This window comes from Paroedura picta, chromosome 15 (assembly GCF_049243985.1).
Source record: "Paroedura picta isolate Pp20150507F chromosome 15, Ppicta_v3.0, whole genome shotgun sequence".
Lineage (NCBI taxonomy): Eukaryota > Metazoa > Chordata > Lepidosauria > Squamata > Gekkonidae > Paroedura > Paroedura picta.
Window position 1 is genome coordinate 2,971,050 of NC_135383.1, and position 22,611 is coordinate 2,993,660.

The 22,611-nt window shown below is 52.5% G+C and overlaps 1 protein-coding gene across 7 annotated transcripts in view; it reads left to right on the forward strand.

Moving 5' to 3' along the window:
• RERE (arginine-glutamic acid dipeptide repeats) overlaps positions 1-22,611 on the forward strand; it is a 220,896-nt gene that overhangs the window by 123,601 nt on the left and 74,684 nt on the right. For 6 of the 7 annotated variants that reach the window (XM_077312430.1, XM_077312429.1, XM_077312432.1 and 3 more), the window contains 6 exons: positions 3,763-3,868; positions 4,359-4,455; positions 6,929-7,033; positions 18,203-18,251; positions 19,995-20,119; positions 20,595-20,694. In XM_077312430.1, coding sequence (XP_077168545.1) covers positions 3,763-3,868; positions 4,359-4,455; positions 6,929-7,033; positions 18,203-18,251; positions 19,995-20,119; positions 20,595-20,694 — 582 coding nt within the window. Of the gene's footprint in view, positions 1-3,762; positions 3,869-4,358; positions 4,456-6,928; positions 7,034-10,652; positions 10,934-18,202; positions 18,252-19,994; positions 20,120-20,594; positions 20,695-22,611 lie in introns of those variants that run through there. The other variant, XM_077312435.1, reaches the window with a different exon arrangement.

Consider the following 22,611-nt stretch of genomic DNA (forward strand, 5'->3'; position numbering starts at 1 on the left):
TAACTGCAAGGCAGAATGCATGATTATTAGACACTGTGATCTTTCTGGCTGGATCTGATTTCCGCACAGTCTCTCCCCCCACCCCCACCCCCACCCAGCAGCGTCGCTGTGCCGTAGGAAGAGCCTGATTTCCACGGCTAAGCCTTTTGAATTAATTGGACACAAAAGAAGCAATCACTGGGACATGATACCTTAAAGGGGAGCCGTGATTTGCAAGAGAAACGCTTTCTGATATCAGACCCGGAGCAGATTGCGGCAAATTAGCACGTCAGCACATTCTCCCTTGCATCATCTGTCGGGGGACTTAAAGGTAACTAAACGGCAAGGAGGTTTTTGTTTGCGGCTTTTCTGCGTGGGGATCTTTTAAGAACCCCCCGCCGGGCTGGTGCAGAGGAAGGACGCAGAGCCCGAAGGCTGCCAGTCAGCACAGTGGAACAAATGCTGACCCCCTCCATTTAAAAGAAAGGAGGAGGGAAGGAAGGAAGGAAGGAAGGAAGGAAGGAAGGAAGGGAGGGAGGGAGGGAGGGAGGGAGGGAGGGAGGGAGGGAGGGAAGGAAGGAAGCAAGGAGGGAAGGAGGGAGGGAGGGAGGGAGGGAAGGGAGGGAGGGAAGGAGGGAGGGAGGGAGGGAAGGAAGGAGGGAGGGAGGGAGGGAGGGAGGCTGGCCTTGGCAGTCCCCCAGACCAACATGGAATAGGAAATGGGGCTAAGCAAAGGGATTGTCTCTTGGGAACACACGTGAATCGGTCCATCGAGGTCAATGGGTCTATTCTGACTGGCAGTGACTCTCCAGGGCAGGGATGGTCAAACTGCGGCACACTCCATGGCAGGGACTCATGGGAATTGTAGTCCATGGACATCTGACTTCTTCGGCTCTTCCAGACTGGCTTCATTTTATGTGGGATGCATCATTATCGGCTGCTATGGCCTGGGGTCCCCACCTTGTCCTGCCCAGGTGCGCCCTGAGTTTCCCTGCCTGGGCCTGGCAACCCTTCCCCCCCATCCCCCGCCAGTGGCCAGATGGGAGGCTGGTGTGATGGAGGTCAGGAAAATAAGCTGCGGTCTGGAGGGGTCCCTGCTCCAAATCTTGCTCCCGCTCCAGCTTATTCAGTGGCCCAAGGCGGGCACCTTGTCTCTCTTGGCCCCGACCTCTACCTGCCGTATGGCGGTGGGTGGTAATAGTGGCCCGCCATTCTGAGATGCAACACGATTGCATACGGGACGTGCTTTGCGCACGAGAGCTACTAGAGGCTTGCCGAATACGATTATTCCCTCCGCCGCCTGTTCTCTTTCTTCCACCTGGGAGGGATGATCCTCATTGAACAGGGAGCAGAGGCAGTTCAGTTTGCAGATGCTGCACACTGCAGAGGTTGGGATGCTACAAAGGAAAAAGGCCCAGAGGCAGGTGCAAGCAGCTCAGAAAGCCCCGCAGGTAGCCGAGGCGGCAGCAGGTGTGTCCGGGGGGCGCAGGGAGCCTGCCATGGATGCTGCCCGGCCTCTTTTTCCTTTGGTGAGTCTGCCGCAGCCGCTCTGACTGAATCCGGCTTCCGGTCTCGGGTGGATGAAAGCGCTGCTGAAGACTGGCTTGAAAGGCCAGGTGCCCTCCCCTCTCTGCTCCCCAGGTAGCCGCTCTGGTCTCCTCCTGGGCCCCAGCTGCAAGCGCCTCGCCTGTGTGGCCGGCCTGTTTCATTTTGAAGACGGATGTGAGGCAGTTCATAGAGGCCCACTGAGAAGATGCAGGTGGGAACCGCTGGAGCCGGCTTCCTCTCAGAGGGGGGACGCTCCCCCCCCCCCAGCACAGCCCAGCCAGTAAAGAGCCTTGCTGCACGGAGCATGCATCCCTCCGGACAAAAGCCACACACATGGTTTTTCTCTTGCAGCTGGAGCCTGAAGTCCTGCCCCGGAGGCTGCGAGGTTTCAGGCAGGCCAGCATGGGAAGCAGACTTACCTTTGCGAGGAAGGAGGGGAACCTGCCGAGTAAGGCCACCCTTAGGTGCTGTGCACCCAACAAATCTCTGACTTGACTGGAGCATGTAGAAATTCCTTTCAGAGGCCAATTGTTCAAGGCTCGCAGGTGCCTGTCGGAAAGACCACCACGGCTGGGTGGGAGCATTCGTGTGCGTGCACACAAATCTTATGCCCCGGGTGAACCTGGTTTGCTTTCCAAGGTGCCCCAGGACCCAAACTTAGCTCTGTTGCTTCAGAGCCGCACGGCTAGCAACCTCGTCCTGTCAGAAATTAAGCCTTGCGGTAGGTGAGTGATCCGTAGTATCACACGAGATCATGGCTCTTAGCTCAGATTTGCAGCTGCTGTCCAGCAGAGAAACCTCTTCCCCAGCCCGGCCCACCCGATTCTGTAGCCGGAGATGGCGGGGATTGAACCGGAGACCTTCTGCTTGCAAAGCCAGTGCTCTACCACTGAGCCACGGCGCTTTTATTGCAGTGTCAGGACCTTTTCAGTTTTCTTTTTTTTTTTACTTTAAGCTTTTGAAGTGCTAGTTTCCCAGGCTTCTATAAGTACATGCTGTTTCTGCCGTTTGAGCCGCTTTGAAGAGTCTGTGTCAAGCGCGGGAGCAGCCAGCAAGGCTTGATTTTTTTCCACTGGCATCATGCTGCCACCAGGTGGACGTTTCGTGTCATTGCACGAGTTCTTCATTTTACTGTGTTGATTTATTTATTTCTCTGAGACACAAGAATCCGTAATTCTGCTTACAAAGCTGGTGTGGGTTTTGATTGGGGAGGGGGGCAGTCGCAGCCTGTGCAAAGTATGCAGATGGGGGCGCCGTGCCCAAATAATGGTGCATTGATTCGCTGTGCTTTTAAACCGCTTTTTAGCCGCATGCCCCCAAAGCCGCTTACAGAGTAGAATAAACACAACCAAACCCTCAAAGTCATTCAAAAGCATTTAAGGCAGCATAAAACAAGCAAGCTCTGAAAGATTAGATTCCAGGCCTAAACTCCGGAAAGAAAAGGAAAATGCCTTCACATATGAGTTGAGTAAGGGCTTGGGGGGTGGGGTGAGGGGGATTTACTAGGCAGTTGGAGGCAAGAGATGGAGAGAAGATGGGCCTTCCGAAAAAGCAGATTGTTGTGTGGTGTTAGTTGACCACCAAAATGCCCCTTTCTTTGTATCTGCTGGAGATGGCATCTTGAGTTCATTCTCTTCAACAAATCTTAAAGCGATTGTGGGTGTTTGAGGCCTGCTGTAAGCCCTTGGGACCAGTGAGAAGCATCCAAACATGCAAAGTTTCCAGACCATGTGGTTACTGAAGACTGCTTCAAGGCCTTGGAAACTGAGCAGCCTTAAGCCCTGAGCAGGAAGTAACATCTGGCTGATGCCTCTGTGGACACAGCAGCAGCTTGGTGGAAGGGATTGGGGGTGATTGTGCTGGCCCCGATAACTGCAGAACGGCTCAGGCATCCCTGTTATCGGCTGTGGGCCTGCCCACTTGCCTGGGTTCCTGGGACTGCAGTGGTTTGGAAGGGTTTATGTGCCCTGGGTTTTCCAGTGTGAGTTTCAAGGGGAAATCGGTTGACACCACCTGTGTGCTAACAACAGACAATCTTGTTAGAGGGAATCAAGGGGAGGGGGTCATGATGCGAACCTGAGAGCAAAACCACACCACTTGTGGGTTCTGACTTCTGTGCACGGATGGGGAAGGTGATCCGTTCTTTCTGATAGCACATCCCTGCTTCTGTCCTTTGTGCTGGAAAACGCCTGAGTTCCACGTTCTGTAATGCCATTCTTGGCTCTTGTCTTCCAGAGCAAACGGGACCACCTCCTGATGAACGTCAAATGGTACTATCGCCAGTCTGAAGTCCCCGATTCTGTCTATCAACATTTAGTGCAGGATCGGCACAATGAGAACGGTATGTGTGAGCTCCCCTGTTCAGAGGCGTGTTTTCTGTTTATGTGATTGCATTGGTAGATGGGGGGGGGGGCCCTTAAGAATGTCACTTGCCTTCAGGGCCACTCTTTGGAGCAAAGGGGGCATTAAGGAGAGAGAGCTTGCGTTCGAAGCACTGCCTGTTAAATGGACAAGCCTCAGTTTGGAGCTTGTTAGAAGCACTGCAGCCCTTCCTCTGAGGCTTCCCTCCATGAGGACAGGAAACTTGAAATTCAGTGAGAAGAAAACCTGATCTCTCTTAGGAATGTGAAGGGAGATGTATATTCGGGGGAAACATGAGTTTCCGCCTCTTGGGGCAGTACTGATTTTAACCAAAAGCTGTTGCTCAGCTCTGTGGCCCCAGGACAGCCGGAATACTTCAACATGTCTCCCAGTTCATCCCGAAGCCTCTGCTTTAGTTGTGCTGGTGCTTCGGAGCATTTCGGCTAAATTTTGTCTCTCTACTCTGGCAGATTCTGGGCGTGAGCTGGTAATTACGGACCCAGTGATCAAGAACCGAGAGCTCTTCATTTCGGACTACGTCGACACCTATCATGCTGCTGCTCTCAGGTGAGCTATAGCAAACGCTTTTTGGAGGAGTTTTAAAAACACAGGCACTTCTCAGAGCAGTAGAGAATCTTAAGGGACAGCAGTCCTTTATTGAGGACGTTAAACGCTGCTTTTCTTGTGGCTTGACTGAATGACGCAAGCGAAGTTTCTCTTTGTAAGGAACCTCTTCCCATCTTCCTGGTAATGTTTCCCTTTCTTTCTGATGCCGGCAGCTCCTCTGGCTTCAGTTGCAGCAGCTTCAGACTCAGACTCAGTTTTTTTTCCTGAATTTCACATAGCCTGTCAGGGATCACAAAGGAAATTCTGGTGTTGACACTGATACCTCCCGGACAATTGTAGCGGGCGGAAGAAATAATCTCCTCTCAGATGCCCGCCCTCCCCAAAGGTGGCCAATGGCCAGAAAGAGGAGTCCTCAGAGCAGAGCCCCGTTCTGGTACAGCTCAGGTGGGCAGCTAGAATTGGGGCTGGTGCGGACACCTTTGACAGAACCAGGCTGATTTTCCTCCCTTAAAAACCTTCAAGGGTTGGATGTCTGTATAAATATTAAAATCATATTACTTTTATTGTGCACAACTTAAAAAGAAACTTTAGGAATTAAAAACATATATACACCCCATAGGCAAAACAGCGTACTAGGCACGGGGCTTTTTGGCACGTTGCTTTTTGCTACCCAAAGGAATCTCAAAGCAGCCTACTCGTCCTCTCCCCATGGCCGGCCCAAGGTCACTCAGCTGGCTGCGTGGGGAATCAATCTTGGTTCTCAGGATTAGACGTTGCCACTCTTAACCACACCCCCAAGCTGGCTCTCACTTCAGGCTGCTGATTCTGCATGAGAATATTCACTGTATAGAACTGTGGATCTGCATGAGTTGCTGCTGTGACTTGTTTGGAAGTTCTCCATTAGCCGGTGCTCCTGAGGACTAGAAGCTGCAGTCTTATAAACGAGCCACCATAGTCCTGTGTTGCTGCCAAGGACCCAGCTAGCTGCTCTAAGTCTTGCCCTTCCTCGCTTTTCATGATCATCCCTCCTGTCACCTGGAGCGAGCTGATCGATCTCTCTCCTTTGTTAGTTTAAAATGTGGAGAGCCGACCATTAGTCTTTGGGAGAGGAGCTAGCTGCTCCTGGTGGTGCATTTAAATGAAGAAGCCCGTCGGCCCCTTGCATCTCATTTCCAGTCTTCTGCAGGATGGAGCACATGGATATTGTCAAAACGTGAACTGAATGGTCTCCCTGCCGATAACGCTCAGATGGTGCTCAAAGCGAAGCCATCTGGAGGCGTTTTTCTCCCTTCGAAGCCACTTGGTTGAGATGGCTTCCTGTGACTCCTCCTGCAGCTGTAACCTCTGCTGATTTGGAAAGGAACGGGGCCTTCGTTGATTCGGTTCATGACCAGCGTTTTTGTTTTGTTCTTAAAAACACACCGGGGAAATGCCACCGGTCTGCTGTAAGAGTCTCATGAAAAGTCCAGAGTGCCTCTCTGATAAGGCGGTTTCCTGATCTTAAGTTGATATCCCATGAAGGGGAGCTTACAGAAAACAGACTGGATTTTAGGGCTGCGGGTGGGTAGATTTGTTGGGTGAGAGATTGAGAAAACAAGTGTGTCCCTTTCCCCAAGATTACTGCAAGAGAGCCCTCTGTTATTCCTGTGAAGGATGAAGAAGTAAATCCAGATGGAGTGATGAGAACTGCGGGGCTTCTTTTGCAGCAAAAGGCTGATGCACTAGACATTCTGCCAGCATCACAGCACAGCTTGGTTTTCTGCTGTGAGGCACCTGTGCAAATGGCATTGAATGGGTGGTTCTGCAGTCAGCCTCCTTAAATGCCCTATGGGCAGCTGCCTCCCTGGCCCGTCAATGGTTTGGAAACATTTGTCACTCTCTGATGTAGAACTCTCCTCCTTTGGAGGTTTGTAAGCAGAGGCTAGATGGCTACCTGACAAGAATTATACACATTATAAAAACACCCTTGTGAGGTAGGTGCGGCTGAGAATGCTCTGTGAAAACTGTTTGGCCCAAGGTCACCCAGCTGGTTGCATGTGGAGGAGGGGGGAATCAAACTCCGTTCTCCAGATTAGAGGCCACCACTCTTAACCACGACACCAAGCTGGCTCTCTTGGAAGCCAAGCAGGATCAGTACTTGGATGGGAGACCACCAAGGAAGGCTCTGCAGAGGAAGGCCCTGGCCCAACCCCCTCTGCTTCTCACTTGCTTTGAAAGTCCTTTGCTGAGGTTGCCTAAAGTCAGCTGTGAATTGATGACACCTCTCTCTCTCTCTCTCTCTCTCACACACACACACACACACACACAACCTCTTCCCCTTTGTTGTACTGTATTTTAACTTGGTTGTAATTTTCTGAGCGATGCCTCTGGCTCACTTTTGAGCTGTTTTTATTCTGTGGTTGTCAGTCTATTAACCGCCGTCAGCCACCATGTGCTTGAAAGAGCCTAATACCATTTTTTCCCTTCCTTGCAGGGGGAAGTGTAATATCTCCCATTTCTCTGACATTTTTGCTGCTAGAGAGTTTAAGGCTCGGGTGGATTCCTTTTTCTACATCTTGGGCTACAATCCAGAAACAAGGTGAGTTGTTTTGCCCTTGTTTACCTCCAAAGACTTCAGCCTGTCTGTTGCTTCTCAGGATTGGGAGGGGGGTCTGTAGCTGGGCTGCGGGTTTGCTGTGCTCTTCCCCGCCTTCAGCTCCACGGCTGATGCATCTGGCTAAAGAGCCAAATGACACTGCGTTGTCTGAACGTGATCTTCTCAGTCAGCCTGGGCCTCTCTAAAGAGCAGGCACTTTTGCGAACTGCCTGGTTTGCTTAGCTCCATGGTGAAGGTAGGGGTGTTTGCTCAAACCTGGGAGAGCTTTAGTTGAGTCTGTATTTGTCACCTGCCTTTGCTGGTGCTCCAGAACTCTGGACCAGTTGCCATATCACCTGAGCAGCCAGGCAGCTGTGGCAGCAGGAGAATTTGAGCCAGCCTGAGTAGGCTGGTTGTGCCGCTAGCCCTCATGGAGTGCTGGTTGCAGGAACAGTTTGCAGTGGCACAGTTAGTGTTTGCAATTATTAGCACTTGAACCACTTCCTCACTCGGCCCCATCTTCAAAACGGACCCTGTGTACATTGTTTACAGTTGGGCTGCTTGCATGTGGCTGCTTTTGTGGGTGGGGCCGGACTTTTGCGCAGCAAAAGCCAAACTTCTCTCTTCCAGAGCAACCAACATCTGTGCTGGTAGCAATGTTTCTTTCCTTTGCACTCCTGGCGCAGATGTGCATTTGAGCCTGTGGCGGAGTCTGACAAGCCATTTCTGTGTTTCTTCCACATGTTCTGAGGCTGAATTTTGCGACAGGCTGTCTTTGCCGCACTGAGTGTGGATTTGGTTGCATTTGGTTTTATTTCTCCCATATTGCTTTGTTAAGACCCCTTGCAAAAACAGGTTGGGGTGTTGAAAATCCAGCTGTTCTCTTTGTACTCAAGAGAGGGGGACATTGCGAGATTATGCGCTGCCCAAATCCTGTTCTTTCTTCCCTTGCACTCCAATCCCTGCGAGGGTGCAGGCAGGAAGTTTGTGTTTGTAGCCATGGCTGAGATTTGCTGCCAAGCACCCGACCCTGCTGCGCTGGAGGTATCCAGGATGGGTGAGCGGTACTGAGGAAAGCCCGGAGCATAAACCGGAAGGATGTTCAGGCCTTTTATTTATCTCCACTTTAAAAACTTGCTGAGCAGTTCTCCAAGTGTGAAGAGCCTTCCTCGACTTCTCAATGCGATTTGTGCTTTTGGGAAGGCTCTTCATTTCTTCTGCCCTGTCTGGGACCCCAGGTTGTGCACCAGTGAGCGTCACATGGTTCTTTCACAAACAGCAATGAACATCCCTTTTGAAGGAGAGCTTGAACTGGGAAGGTGATGGGCTAAAAGGCTCTCGGGCCTTCTTCAGGCACAGAGAGGGACAAGTCTTTTCTTGTTGGCCAGCGTGGCTTGTGGCCACCACTGAGAGATGCTCCTGTTGATTTGACTAGGTTGATTCTCTGATGGTTGTGTGAAGACTTTCAGTGGTTTTTTACAATGTATTGCATTATTTTAGTGCTGTAGAGCAGGGGTAGTCAACCTGTGGTCCTCCAGATGTCCATGGACTACAATTCCCATGAGCTCCTGCCAGCATTTGCTGGCAGGGGCTCCTGGGAATTGTAGTCCATGGACATCTGGAAGACCACAGGTTGACTACCCCTGCTGTAGAGGAAACATGGTATAGAAATGTTGGGAAGGTGCTGTGGTTGAATTCAGGTCTGCATGTCAGGGATCCCGGGGTGAGTCTTCTGCTGGGAGAACTTGAGGCGGAGGTGAGGAAGACTGCTGCTCTGCCAGAGTCCCTAGAGAGCGCCGCTGCTGCACTGAGCATTGTTCTTATTTGGTGTTTCCACATGATTTATTGTGCGTATTCCCCAAGTCTGGGTTTCGGAGCAGGCATATCTGCAGCTTCAGCCCAGAAACCGTCTGGGTCAGCAGCATGCCTTCAATATCGATCTGAAGACTGCACACCACGCTGTGGAAATGAGGGAGGGGGAAAGGAAAGGGAAGGAATGAAGAATATCCGCCATCCTTCACGTTTGACGGGCTTCCGAGGTCATTTAGTGGGCTGCGCTGTGCACTAGTCAGCAAGGAACCGAATCTGAGGGCTTGTGAAAGGATGGATTGGCACAGAAATAAATCAGCCACTGTCTGCCTGAGTTTGCCTTTTCTGCTTTGAAAGCCACATGTGGAGTCCCAAGGCTAGGCTTCTTGACGTCATGGTTTCATTGGCTCCTTTGTTTTTAGGGTCCCCTCTGGAGTGTTCCCTCCCCCCCCCTCCCGAATTCTACTGTCTTTTTGGATAGCCCCTCTGTTCTTTAGACATTTCTTGGACAGGATCTAGCGTGCTCAGTCAGTTGGTGCAGAACTTTGGCTTTCCGAAACCTTCGAACAGAATACAGCCTGGACTGTACCCCTTAATACCCCCTCCCCGGTTCCACATCCCAACAGACCGGCAACCCAGCATTCAGGGAAGCTGCTTGCCTATCCCAGGCCAGGACTGCCCTGCTCTGCCGTCTCCTGCGTTGCAATCTCCATTTTAGATCCGGCTTTCATAGGCAGCAGATAGGAGTACAGAATGTAGATGCCTGTCCCATTTGGGGATAGCACTGGAAGCGGAGTCAAGACGGTGGGCCAAACCAGAAGCAGCATGCAGAGGCAGGAGAATTCCAGGTGCTCTAGGGCAGGGGCAGTCAACCCGTGGTCCTCCAGAGGTCCACGGACTACAATTCCCATGAGCCCCTGCCAACAAACGCTGGCAGGGGCTCATGGGGATTGTAGTCCATGGACCTCTGGAGGACCACGGGTTGACTGCCCCTGCTCTAGGGGAACCGAGGAAAACAGACCTGCAGCATAAGCCATGCCTCCTTCCTTCCTCTGCTCCTCCTGATGGCCATCAAGAGTTGCTGGGGAAGTGTTGCAGGGGAGCAGCATTCCTTTCCAGGGCCAGACCCTGCCCTCCCCCAGGACGAAGCCCTTGAGGCCTCTCCTGTCCAAAGAGGGAGAGAGTTTTGGCTTTGCTGCCAAGTGGAAAGACCAAGCTGTAACGGTTTTAATAAAGGGGTAGTGTAGCCGCTTGGCCACCCCCCTGCAGCTTAGCCCCCCTGGCCCTCCCCTTGGCCTTGCGGGGGAGCTCCTCCCTCCCCCAAGATCAGGAGGGGCTGCCCGGTGCGTCTTCCCGGGGCGGGCGGGGTCCCCCCTTCCTCTCTGCAGAAGCGGCCTTGAGCCAGGGAAGCCGGCCGCCGGCCCCAAGCGCTGCGAGTCCTGCCCGGGCTGAACCGATCCAAAGGGCTCCGCAGGGGGGGGCTCGACGGCGATGGCTCCCGGGCGCGCTCTTGGCTCCTGCCCCGCTTTCTGCCCGGGCGCTGCAAGCCGCCTTCTGCCTGCGGGCGGGGGGCGGGCGCGCTCCGGCGGCGTCGTGCGTCTGGGAGGCCCTGGCGGGGCCCCGCTGCTCCTCGCCCGGGCGCGCCCGGGGCTGCTTCTCCGCCTCCTGCTGCTGCTGCTGGCGCGCGCGCCGCTGTATTGACGGAAGCGGCGTCGGGGCCGGGCGTGGGCGCGTGGCGTGGCGTGGCGTGGCGTGGCGTGGCGCGGCCGCGGGGGGGGGAGGAGGGGAGGGGTCACAGCACATGCTCAGTGCTGTCAGTCCGAGGGCGAAGTTTCTGCGTTCTGCGCGCAGGCTTAGGTCATAGCACAAGCTCAGTGGCGGCGCGCTCCGGGCTCCGCTGCCTGCCTGCCTGGGCCTCCATTTTGAGCAGCGGCGGGGAAGGAAGGAAGGAAGGAAGGCAGATCTCCCCCCGCCGCTGCTGCTGCTGCTCGGCGGCCCCTGCGTGGCGAGGCCGGGGGCGGGGGGAGCGGCGCCTGCCTGCCTGCCTGCCTGCCTGCCTGTCATTGTCATGGACGACCCGCTCGGCCCCTGCAGGTAGGCTGGCAGCCCGTGCGCGGCTCGGAGGCGGGCGGAGGAGGGAGCCCGCGCCGCCCTCGCCCTCGGCCCCCGCATGCCCCCGCACCAAGGACCCCCGGGAGGCAGGCGCCGGCCCCGCTCCGCGATTCCCTCCGCTTCCCTTTCCTCCGCGCCGCGTCCCGCTCCTTGCTGGCGTCGCCTCCTCCCGGGAGCTGCTGGGGCCCCTCGGAGGCCGGGCCTGGAGGAGGGAGGGAGGGAGGGATCAGAGAGCCATTGGCCGCCTCGGCGGAGGGACGGTCCGGCCCGGCCTCCCCCCCCCCCGAGTGCCCACGTGCAGCCCCAGGGCAAGGGGCAAGGCAGAGCCCGGGAGGGGTCGAGGCCCAGCAGTGGGGCGCTCCCCTTGGGCTTCCCCCGTTGCCTGGCCTTCCAGGCATGGCCCAGAGGAGCGCTCCAGCAGGTGCTTCGACTCCGGGCAGGGCTCGGGCTATTTTGGGCCTCTCAGCTGCCCCCCCCCCCCCAACACACCATAAGCCATAGAGAAGACGAGTGACAATTGGCCTGCTGCTACGGAGCTCCTTGTTTGGGGATCCCCAGGTTGGCTTCGAGGGCTCACAGGGATCCTCAGGGCGCAGGTTGCAAATCGCTACTGTGTATCGTATTAAGCCCAGTAGTATCTTTGCTGCCTTGCCCTGCTGAGGAAGGCGGCTGAATTAAACTCGGCACAGAAGGAACTGGGTGAGGTAACTTTCAGTATTTGGGGTGGCCTCTTTTTAGCCTGCGGATTCTCCTCCACCTGTTGCTTATGGGGACAAACCTGGCCTGTGGATGTCTGTGCAAGCGTGGGGCCAGTTTGTAGCGCCCCCAAGCTTGCAGAAAGAAGTTTTGAAACAGGAGTCGCACCTCACCTGAAGCCCATGGGCAGAGATTTGTTGAGAGTCGGGGCTGCTGGCAAGTGCTGTTCCCTGCTCCCTGCCAGGTTATATGGTGCTTTGTATCTGTGCCCACAGAGGCTCTGAATTGTTCCTGGAAGGTCTTTGCAGAGGCAGAACTAATGCTGGTGTCTGCTCCCATACAGGCCCGAGTACATTTTTGTAATTTTAGGAATCTGGTTTGGTTTCCCGTAGCAGAAATGGCTTGGAACAGAATATGTGATGGTGGTTATTGACGCTGAGGCAGGGCGTCAGGCCAGGCTCCCTGCATGCTGGAGCAAGAGATCCACTTCAAGTGCTTCTGGTTCTGGCTGGCTACTTGCCTGTAGTGTTTCCTGTCCTCCTGATCGAACTGCTGGCCCCGTCTGCTCTTCTGTTGGATCAGCTTGCATATTTGGGATGTCCCCTTTTTTCCTCAGGTGAACATTCACAGGTTTTGCCGGCCCCCTCAAGGGCTTTGGGAGTGATTTGGCTCCAGGTGGTAGAGTGAAGGGAAGGCGGGTGATGCAGCAAGTTAGGCGAAGGTGAAGCTAGACAGGTCTGGGTCCCTGGGAGAATCCATAAGCAGAGCCCTGCCAGATCAGACCAAAGGCCCCTCTAAGCTCTGAATCCTGTGGCCAGCAGTGGCCAGTGAGCTGCCAGCAGGAAAGCCAACAAGCAGAAGGAAGGCAAAAGTCTCTCCCTGATATTGCCCACCCTCCTTAGAGTATTCTGCTGCACACTGCCTCTAGACATGGAGGTTTTATTCAGCCAACATGGCCTAGTAACCTTTCAGGATGATGGAAGGGAAAATGGGCTGTAAACATTTAAAATAGAGCAAAAGAGCAGACCTATGCTCCATGAATTCATCATGTATCTTTTGGAGGCTGTTGACCATCCCCATGTCTTGTGGCGGGAGATTCCATAAACTCTGGGAAGTGGGAAGAGGGGGTGTTGTTCATCTGTTCTGCATCTTCAGCCCTGGGAATTCTCTGCATTCCCTCTTGAGTTCTGGATACAGTAAAGTTCCCCACCTGTACAGTTGGCTAATTGCATTCAGCAACTGGGAGTGGCACAGGAACCATAAGATTGGTCTCTTGATCACAGAGGTGACCCTCCTCTGTCTAAGGGAGTCTGGTGGATTGCCCATCTCTCTTTCTTCCCTCCCCTCCACAAAGTGTTTGCTACCAAGTGTACCTGCACAGCATGAAGCTGGAATACGTTAAACTGGGTGCTGGTCTCTCTTGCATTCCAGGACTCCTTCCTTCTCTCAGGGGAACTGATTTGTCCAGTTGCTGTATTCTGGCAAGCTCATAAGTCCCTTTCCCCCTGCTGTTTGTGGCAGGTGGTGTCAAAAGCCCAGTTCAAAAGGTGATGGGGAAAGTCTTGTACTCATAGATTTGTGCTTGCTGGGCGGTTTTTGAGAAGGATACACGAGATACTGTTTTTCATCCAGTATTTTTTTTAAAAATTGTACAATATCCTTAGGAACTGCCTGACTTGATATACGTTGTTCTCTGCCCCATCCTCCCTCTCGCAGTAGCACTTTTTGTGACTGTATACTAGGCCTGCTTTATTATAGGGGCTCTGGATGTTTCTGATCAGGCATTTGGCACAATTAAAACAGCTCAGTTCTTGTGGAGCCCACTTTCCACCTAACCTTGTTTTTAGAATGAATCCTGGCTGCCATTCAGTACTGTGCCCAGTCAGGTGCTGCTTTCCCTTTGGGAGGGCATGGGTGGATTCAGTCCCAAGTCATGAGGACTTGAAACTTCGTCAAAAAAAAAAAAAAACGGGATTTTTAAGAAAAACCCAGCAAATAGTGCTTGTTGTTTGAGGTGCGATTCTTATTTTGGAGAGCAGAAACATGAAAATGTTTCCTGTTTTGGTACTGAATGTTTATATCAATGTGGGATTAGCTTTACGGGATCAGTCCTGTCTATACCAGAGCTCCCCCCCCCCCCCCGGAATCTCACAAACAAAGCTCAAGGGTTTTCTGCCGCTGATTCTCCTTGGCCGGGTATTCTAAGATACACTGCCTTTGATCATGGGGGTTTCATTTAGTTGTTATGGTAATAGGAATTGATAAGCCTGGCCTTCTTGGATCTGCATCAGTTCTTTTAAAAGACCCTTTCACCCACAGGCCGTTGCCCTCTGAAGTTGTCCTGAAAATTCGTGATGTTTGAGGGGTGCGTGCAATTGCCATAGAATGGGAGGTTAATTAGATTCTGTGCCCCCGTCCTCCCCCTTGTGCTTGTTAAATGAGAGCTGCTTATGGAGTGCAGTCGGAGACCTCCCTGGAATCTCGACCTGACTCAGGATTATAGGCAACGTTCCCCCAAATGTCACGTCTCAGTTGAGAGGAGCTAAAAATAGGTGTTTCTCCCGCCTTGAGCTTTTTCTCTTCTTTTGAAGGGAGCTGTGGCTACGAAACGGTCCAGATTCAGTGGAAAGGGTGGGTGGGGGGGAGAGAGACCTTGATTAGCTAAATATTTAGGTAGTTATTAGAACACTTAAGAACTGGAGTGAAATATGGTGGAGAGGGTTCTTTCCTTGGATCCAGGGAAATCAGTTCTCAGCTATGACCCTGCTGTCTTCTATTTGGGTAGGTTGCCATCTTATAGCCCAGGGGTAGTCAAACTGTAGCCCTCCAGATGTCCATGGACTACAATTGCCAGCATTCGCTGGCAGGGGGCTCCTGGGAATTGTAGTCAATGGACATCTGGAGGGCCGCAGTTTGACTACCCCTGTTATAGCCTCCTCTGTAAAATGGGAAAACTGCATGAAACTTGCAACAGTTTGTGCCTTCAAAGCCCTTTCAGACGACATGGTTGGTCTTCTATCGCAGGCAAGATGGTTGCTCAGAAGAGCGAGTTCACACTTTCAAGTTCAGGCATTTACAGATTCGGCCAATCTTCCGTCAGGCTTTCTGTGCTCTGCTCCTTGCCTGGGTCTTTGGAAATGTCGTCTCCCATTGGGGCTCTCTGAATATCATCCGTCTGTGGCGAGTTCCGCAGGGGTCCGTAAGAACAGTCTATGCCGAATCCCATCTGAGTCCAGTGCTCTGCTGCCAAAAGGCAACTCATGAGTAGGACAAGATGGCTCAGGAGAGCCGGGATACGGAGGTGGCAGCTGGGACGTTCCGTGTGCCAAGCGGATGTTCCCTTGAGCCATATCATTGGGTCCACCTAGCTCAGTATTGTCTACTCTGATTGGCTGCTGATCCTAAAGGATCTTGGACAAAGAGAAATCTTTCCCATGAGTTGCTACCAGAGGTCCTTTGATGCCAGGACAGAGCATGCCTTCTGCAAGCTGTGAGCCCATTGAGTTCCATGAAGGTGTGAATGCCCACTGAGCCATGAGTCCATCACCTTCGGTATTGGCCACTCAGACAGGCAGCAATTCTTCGTGGAGGTCTTTCCCATCGCCTAACGCTAGACCCTTTAGCCATAGATGCTGCCCATTGAAGCAGGGACCTTCTGCGCTCTGCCACTGACCCATGGCCACCCTGTGTGACTAAGCTTTTTTATTTGCTGTCAACCTAGACAGCCTGGTCGAGGCTGATGCACATTAATAATATCAGGAAGTGCCATCGAGTCACGGCTGATGTCCGGCAACCCTGATATGACTGAAGAAGAAGAGTTCTTATGTGCCGCTTTTCTCTACCCCAAGGAGTCTCAAAGCGGCTTCCAATCACCTTCCCTTTCCTCTCCCCACCACAGATACCCTGTGAGGTGGGTGAGGCTGAGAGAGCCCTGATGTTCCTGCTCGGTCAGAACAGCTTGATCAGTGCTGAGACAAGCCCAAAGTCAGCCAGCTGGCTGCACTTGGAGGGGGAACGGGGAATCAAACCCGCCTCACCAGGTTAGAAGCCGCTGCTCTTAGCCACGACACCAAACTGGCTCTCATGCAGAGGTGGCTTGCCTGCCCCTGTGTCATGGCTGGTCTCCCATCCTCACCAGCCAGGGCCCGACCCTGCTTGGCTTCCAAAATCTGACCGGATCCGGCTAGCCTGGGCCATCCAGGTGAGGGCCGCAGTCCCTTGCTGGGGACCAGAAGGGAAGAGTCTGGTGCTTGATTTGTGACATTGTGTGTTGTGTAACTGGGATGGATGGGCCTCGCCAGGGAAAGTGTGTGTGTGTGTGTGTGTGTGTGTGTGTGTGTGTGTGTGAGGGGCTCTGTCCCTCGTCGGCAGCACCACCGGAGGATCAGAGCTCTCCCCCCACCGTGGCCGCGGGGGGCGCCTTCCTTTTTGATATTCCGTCTCCGGCTTCCCGTTCCTCTCTGTCCAAACTCTGTTTATTCGCCAGGCTCCAGTGTTGCCATGGCAACAGGTTACTTTTTCAAAGGGGGAACATGTTGTCATTATATGTAATCCGCTGCAGCTGAAGAGGACTGAAATATTAAGTTGTTACTATGGATACCACTTTGTTACATCGGCTTCCTTTGGTGTCAGATTCCATATACAGTGTTAGCTTCTTGCTCTCCTCAACCCCCCCCTCCTTTCATCCACCCCATCAACCCCCTCTCCCCCCCTCCCCCGCTTTTCCCATGGAATAAACAGCCGATGCTTTCCCTCCCATTAGGGCTGTAATTGCTCTCTGCTGTTATAATTTGGCTTCCAAACAACAACAACAACACACACACACAAACACACAGACAGAATGGCTTGAGTTGCATTTTCCTTCCATTCGCAAGGTTTCACTATTTCAAATAGTGGGGAATGGTTCAGAAATGCCTAATCTGAGATGGATGCGGAGGGGGGCTGTTTTCCACTGGGGTTGCCAACTTCTAGGCGAGGCCTGGAGTTGTGGAATTTGAACTAAATTTCTAAAGCACAGAGATCCTTTTCCCCTAGCAGGAATAGCTTCAAAAGGGGCGGCTGCTGCATTCTGGTAAACCGTAGATCAGGGGTAGTCAAACAGCGGCTCTCCAGATGTCCATGGACTACCAATTCCCAGGGGCTCATGGGAATTGTAGTCCATGCTCATCTGGAGGACCACAGGTTGACTGCCCCTGCCTTAAGGCATCGCCAAGTGGTTTTCCATTCTCCTTCCCTTCCTCTCCACTCAACAGTCACCCCATGTGTGAGTGCGGCTGCTTGCTCTGACTCTGGTCGCCTGCATACATGCATTTTGGAGGAGGGGGGGTCAGCTCCGTACCGTTTGGCAAACCTGTCCAGTCAGAGGGAAAGGGCATCCCCCACTGTGTGAGTCTTTCTTTTCCGTGGAGAGGGTTCTCGGTAAGGGCATGCCGAATTCCTTTTGCTAGACCTCTTTCCGGGCAGGGAGCCATTGTACCAAAAGGGGCTGCAATAAAGGGACAGCTTGTTTTCCTCCCTGTAAACCAAGCGGTGCAGGATAAAAGAGCCCGGGCGGAAGAAAAGATGACAGGCAGCAGCTTGCCTTTTGCAGCTCCGTTAACGTGGACTCCTATTCATTCTTCTCCCCCCCCCCCTTACATAATACAAACCTGTTTCTTCTTCCTTGCCTTGCCGTGAACTCCACGGAGGGAGCACACAACGCTGTGGCAGGTTCCGGTTACAGATGTTGCTCCCAGGGAATCAATTCGGCATCGACAGCAGGACTCTGGGAACATTGCAAGGCTCACGCAGGCCGCTTGGAAGAGGGCAGAACTTCCCCATTAAAACTTGAGTGGAAAACGTGCTCAGATCTCACCAGCTTGGTTTCTGAAGTGGGTGGGAAGGCCCATCACCAGGGGGTTGCCTCTTGAGGCGTTTGCTGGCAGGGGCTCATGGGAATTGTAGTCCATGAACACCTGGAGGACCACAGGTTGACTGCCCCTGCACTAGAGGACCCACTCTATGATTCTACGTGTGTTAGCTCCCTCTGGCCCTTACTGTATCTCATGCCAGTATGATGAACTCCATACGGCAGAAAGGAGGCTGAGGGAGAGCAGCTGGCCTGGTTGACTTGCAGGCTCGTGGTAGAGAGCTGATCTGCTCCTAAACTACACTGTGTTTGTGCTTGTGACTGTGTTTGCATTCCACTTGCAAAGGAACTAAATAGGACGCCAAGTGGTATTTGTGGGTTCTTTCAGGCAGGGCTTGTAGATAGCCCTGAAAGCTGTGAGCCGGTTGATGTTGCGGGTCGTTGATTAGAATTCCACCATCTTGATGCTCCTTCTTTTAAAAGGTGTTTCACATTTGGCCCGAACAGCACTGCATTACCTGAGGACACCATGTTTTTGGGATGACTTTTGGGTGCCGCTGGTGATAACAAATGATTGAAGAGAGCTATTACCACCCCTACCCCCCTTTCCACAGCCTTCAGAGCAGCTCTGGAAATAAACATATTCCATGGTGTCAGAATATATATTCTCCACTCACCGGTGGGTCTCTGTGTCTTTCAATCTGCAGGAGGCTGAACAGCACACAGGGCGAAATCCGGGTCGGCCCCAGTCATCAAGTAAGACAAACATTTTATTTATTTTTATATTTATATTCCACCCTTCCCCAAGAGCTCAGTGCAGATCACATCAGTTAAGAATGCAAATTAATGTACAGAATAAAATTGAAACATTCAAAATTCTAAAATTAAAATTGCACAGAAGCTTCCTCCTTCCTTTTTGGTTTTTTTTTCCACATAATATATTTCAGCTAAGCTAAAATCAGCTGCGACTCTGCTGTGAACAAAGAACGCTCCCCCCCCCCCAACTGGAAGAGAAACCAGTGGCTATTAGGAGGAGGGGGTCAGCAGAGTGGTATGTGTGTGGGCAGAGAGGGTGTATCTATACTAGGGGACCCTGGCTTTTTTGGCATTCTGAAAGGGAGGGTGATGAGCACCACCCCCAAATGGCTGCTGCAGGAAGCAAAGCCAAACATAATGCCTCCCTCCTCACTTTCTAGAAGAATCACAGAAAGGGAATAAAAAGAAATGAAAAGAAACCTGGCGGAAGGGGGGAAAGGGGGGGGATCAAAAGGAGATTGTGTAGGTGAACCGCAAATCTAGATGCTTGCTGCCTGATCTCCCAAAGGTGGTTGTGGCTGCTTCTTCGCCCATGGGATCCCCTTTCCTTTGAACGAGGGCAGCCAATAACAAGCCCTGCTGATTCACACCCTTGGACAATCTCTGGTGGAAGAGGGTTGCTTGTTTTTCCAGGTGGCATCTCTACACTTAATGGGTGGGTTTAAGTGATCCAGCCTCAGTTCCAGCTCCCGGATATCACAGCCTCCATTGCAGACCCTGCAGGAGCTGACTCATTTGCTCTCTCTCTCCCCCTCCCCCCCCCCCAATTTAGCGTATTCATCAATGCAAATTGCTATATTGAAATCTGCTGAAATATTTATGGGTTTAATTGGTGGTGCTTGATTAATAGTTGTGGTGTTGCTGTCATCTGCCTGCTGACTCGCAGAGTGGCTTCCTGCGCCCTTGTGCACACAGGCGCATACATGGGCTCCTCTAACATTATTAAAGCCAGCTTGCCACAAAAGGAGAAAATCCGGACAAGACCTGGGCAAGACTGTGGTCGCGCTCTCTGCCAGGTCTGAGGGGTTTCTGGGTCTCAGCAGCGCCATCTGCTGGGCCCTGCATCCCATGAATTCCTAGCCAACTCTCCAATGTCATAAGGAGAGCTAAGGGAGAGCTAAATTGTGTGTGTGCCCGCCCCTTCACATGAAAGTTGGAGCCTTACGTGGCGTCAGGTGATAAGTCCACCCAGCTGTCTGTTTCCACTGAGCAATGCTTTCCCAGGGACTTGGATATTATTGGTCAGCTGTGCTGGCCGTTCCTTTCCTGTTGCACAGCAGGAACTTCGCTGCACAGGGCAGTGGCTAATTGATGGACACTTGGAACTGCCAATCATCATTCAAATCTTATTTCTGCTGAGATCTCCCCCAAGGTGGCTCTAGGCAAGCCACCCTCTAAGATTCAGCCTCCCCCTGTTGTCTGTATTATGGGATACTAATTCTGGCCTACCTCGCAGGGTTGTTTTACTAGAGCAAGGGCAGAATGGGAAAACCGCGTTGTCCTGTTCAGCTAAAAAGCAAACGCACACCTAGGCTTGGTTGCTTGGAGGCCATTTCTCCTCACTGCAGGCGAGTAGGGAAGTGGTATTGATTGACCCAGCCCACTTCTCAACATGCCAGGGAGAGCTCATGGCTCATTTCTTGACATGGATCCCCTCCTTTCTGCCTCTTGAATCTTTCCCAGGCGAAGCTTCCGGAACTGCAGCCCTTCCCTTCCGGAGACAGCGACACTGTGACGCAGCATGAAGAGCTGGTGTGGATGCCCGGGGTCAACGACTGTGATCTGCTCATGTACCTGAGGGCCGCACGGTAACGTCAAGCCTCAGCGTTTTCCTGGCGCCCGCTTTGAGGGAGTTGCTTTGTTAGTCCCAAATTCTGTGGACATAAACAGTTTTCACACTTTCTGTAGGGGTAAAAAGTTGCACAAATTTCCTTGTATGATCTGGCCTGACCTGAACTGAATATGAATAGCCCATGCTAGCTTGATCTCAGAAGCTAAGCAGGTTTGGCCCTGGTTAGTCTTTGGAGGGGGGGGGGGCCCACCAGGGTGGCTACGCAGAAGTGGGCCATAGCAAACCACCTCTGCTCCTCTCTTGCCTGGGACACCCCTTGGATCTGGCCTCTGAGTGGGTTGTGACTTGACGGCACTTTCTGCCACCGGAGTCAACGTTTCATTTCTCCTTAGGCTCGGCTGCCCTAGGCTGGGGCTCTGCTGAAAGAGAGAGCGGAATCAAAAGAGTACGACCAAAAGAGACCCCTGACTTTCCCCTTTTCTTTCTTGAAGGAGCATGGCAGCCTTTGCAGGGATGTGCGATGGAGGATCCACGGAAGACGGCTGCGTTGCTGCCTCCCGCGACGACACTACACTCAACGCACTCAACACAGTAAGTCTCGGGCCTGGGGGACAACTTGTCGGCATGTTGGGGTGACCCTGACTTCCTGGGCCTGTGCCCTGGACTGAGTGAGTCTGTGTGTGTGGGTGTACACCTGCAAAAGACGGACAACTGTCACACACACACACACACACACACACACACACACACCGTGTCCCTTGCGGTGGGCTGCCAGCTGGCTCTCCGGAGCTCTTGCAAGTTGCCTCTCGGTGGCTTCGCACTTGCTTGGATTCCTCTGCCAAGGCTTCTAATCGCCCGAGAGCTTTGGGAATTCTCCCCGGTCTCACCTACAGCGCAGCGGGGATGGAGGTGATTCATGCGCCAACTCCTCCCCCTGCTTCACTCGCCTCTTTAATTGCTCGGTAATCCCTTTGTGGTCTGGGCGCCTGATGCTGGCATTGAAGGTGCATTTTAAACCTACAGAGTTGCCGTACAAAGAAACAGTCTGTCCAGCGGTCCTTGGCCTGTCCATTTCAGCACCATCTACTCAAGTTGGCAGCTGTTCCCTCTCTCCAAGCTCCCGAGCAGAGAAAGGTCTCTCCCAGCACCACTTGGCTGATGCTTGGTCTCTGCAGGCTGGGGAATGGGGCAGTAGAAGGGACTGTGCCACTGCAGGAGCCAGGGGGAGAGTCACTTAAAAAAAATCCTACCAAGGGAAAACCAGCACAGTAGGAATTGCTGTTGGGCTGGAGTCCTTTTTCTCTATTTGCAAAGGTGGATTCTTTGACTGCAGAAAGTCTTTTTTTTTTTTAATGGGCAGTGTTAAAAAAAAAAAAAACGGCCATTTCATTCTGCATCACGTGTCAACCAGGCTGCGGATCCTTCCGCTGGGGAGGCCAGAGGACCAGCCCAGGAATCGTCTGCCTTTGAACCCTGCCCTCTTCTATTGAGCCCCCCCCCCTCTGGGGGGTTGCCCTTTCCTTTCCTGCTTAGGGGGAGGAAATGAGGCCTTCCTGCTCCGCTCAGAAGTGTGTGCGTGTGTGTTTAGAAGTGATAATACGGAGCCCAAAAGATTAATGGCGAAAAATTGATAGGCTATATGATTTCTTATTATGGAAATGCAATAAACTTCAGAGCAGCACTTCACATAAATCAGTCTTGACAAGCTTCTTTGCTAGTGTTTTATTTATGTAATAACAGGGTGCCGTAACCCTCACTGTGATTTATTGTTAATTACACCCAATAGAAGCGAAGAGTGGGGAAGAGGCTTTTTCACTGTGCAGCATTGCATTATCTAGTCCAACAACTCCTTCCAGGGATTATTTGCTTAATAGCACGGGTAAATTTCAGCGTTTTCATGTCTGACGGGGTGGGTGGGTGGCCTGTTCTTCTTTATAGTAGGTTTTCCAGTCGCATCATAACGTTTTTCCTTTGGCAAATCAAATGGGACAGAAAATGTTCCTGGCAAACCGTTCATCTCTTTGAATCCGTGTGGCACCGGGCTTGCTTGAGCAGGTGACAGGCTGGCTTGTCTGTCATTCTTGCTGTCCTCCCCCTTCCTCTGAGGAGCTGATGTGCTACTTCCTCCCTTCTCCCGTTGTATCCTCCCTGCAGCCCTGTGAGGTAGGTTCTGCTGAGAGAATGAGGGCCAGGAACACCATAGGTGAGTTTGGTGTCTGAGACAGGATTAGAACTTGGGGCTTCCAGGTGCTGGACTGCACTGGTTCTCAGCTCACTTGGGTAGCTTTTTATTTTATTTCAAAAAACATTTGTTATCCATGTTTCTACTGTGCAGAACTAAAAAACCAAAAACATTAAACGACCACCATTTAAAAACTCCAATCAGGACTGCCAATAAATAAAAATGAAAATTTGTCTCGTGCAGTGGTCAGTAAAACGGTCCTCACCTGCCTCGTAACAAAGGAATGTGAGAGGCCAGGCTTACCATCCTTGGGAACTTGTTCGGTC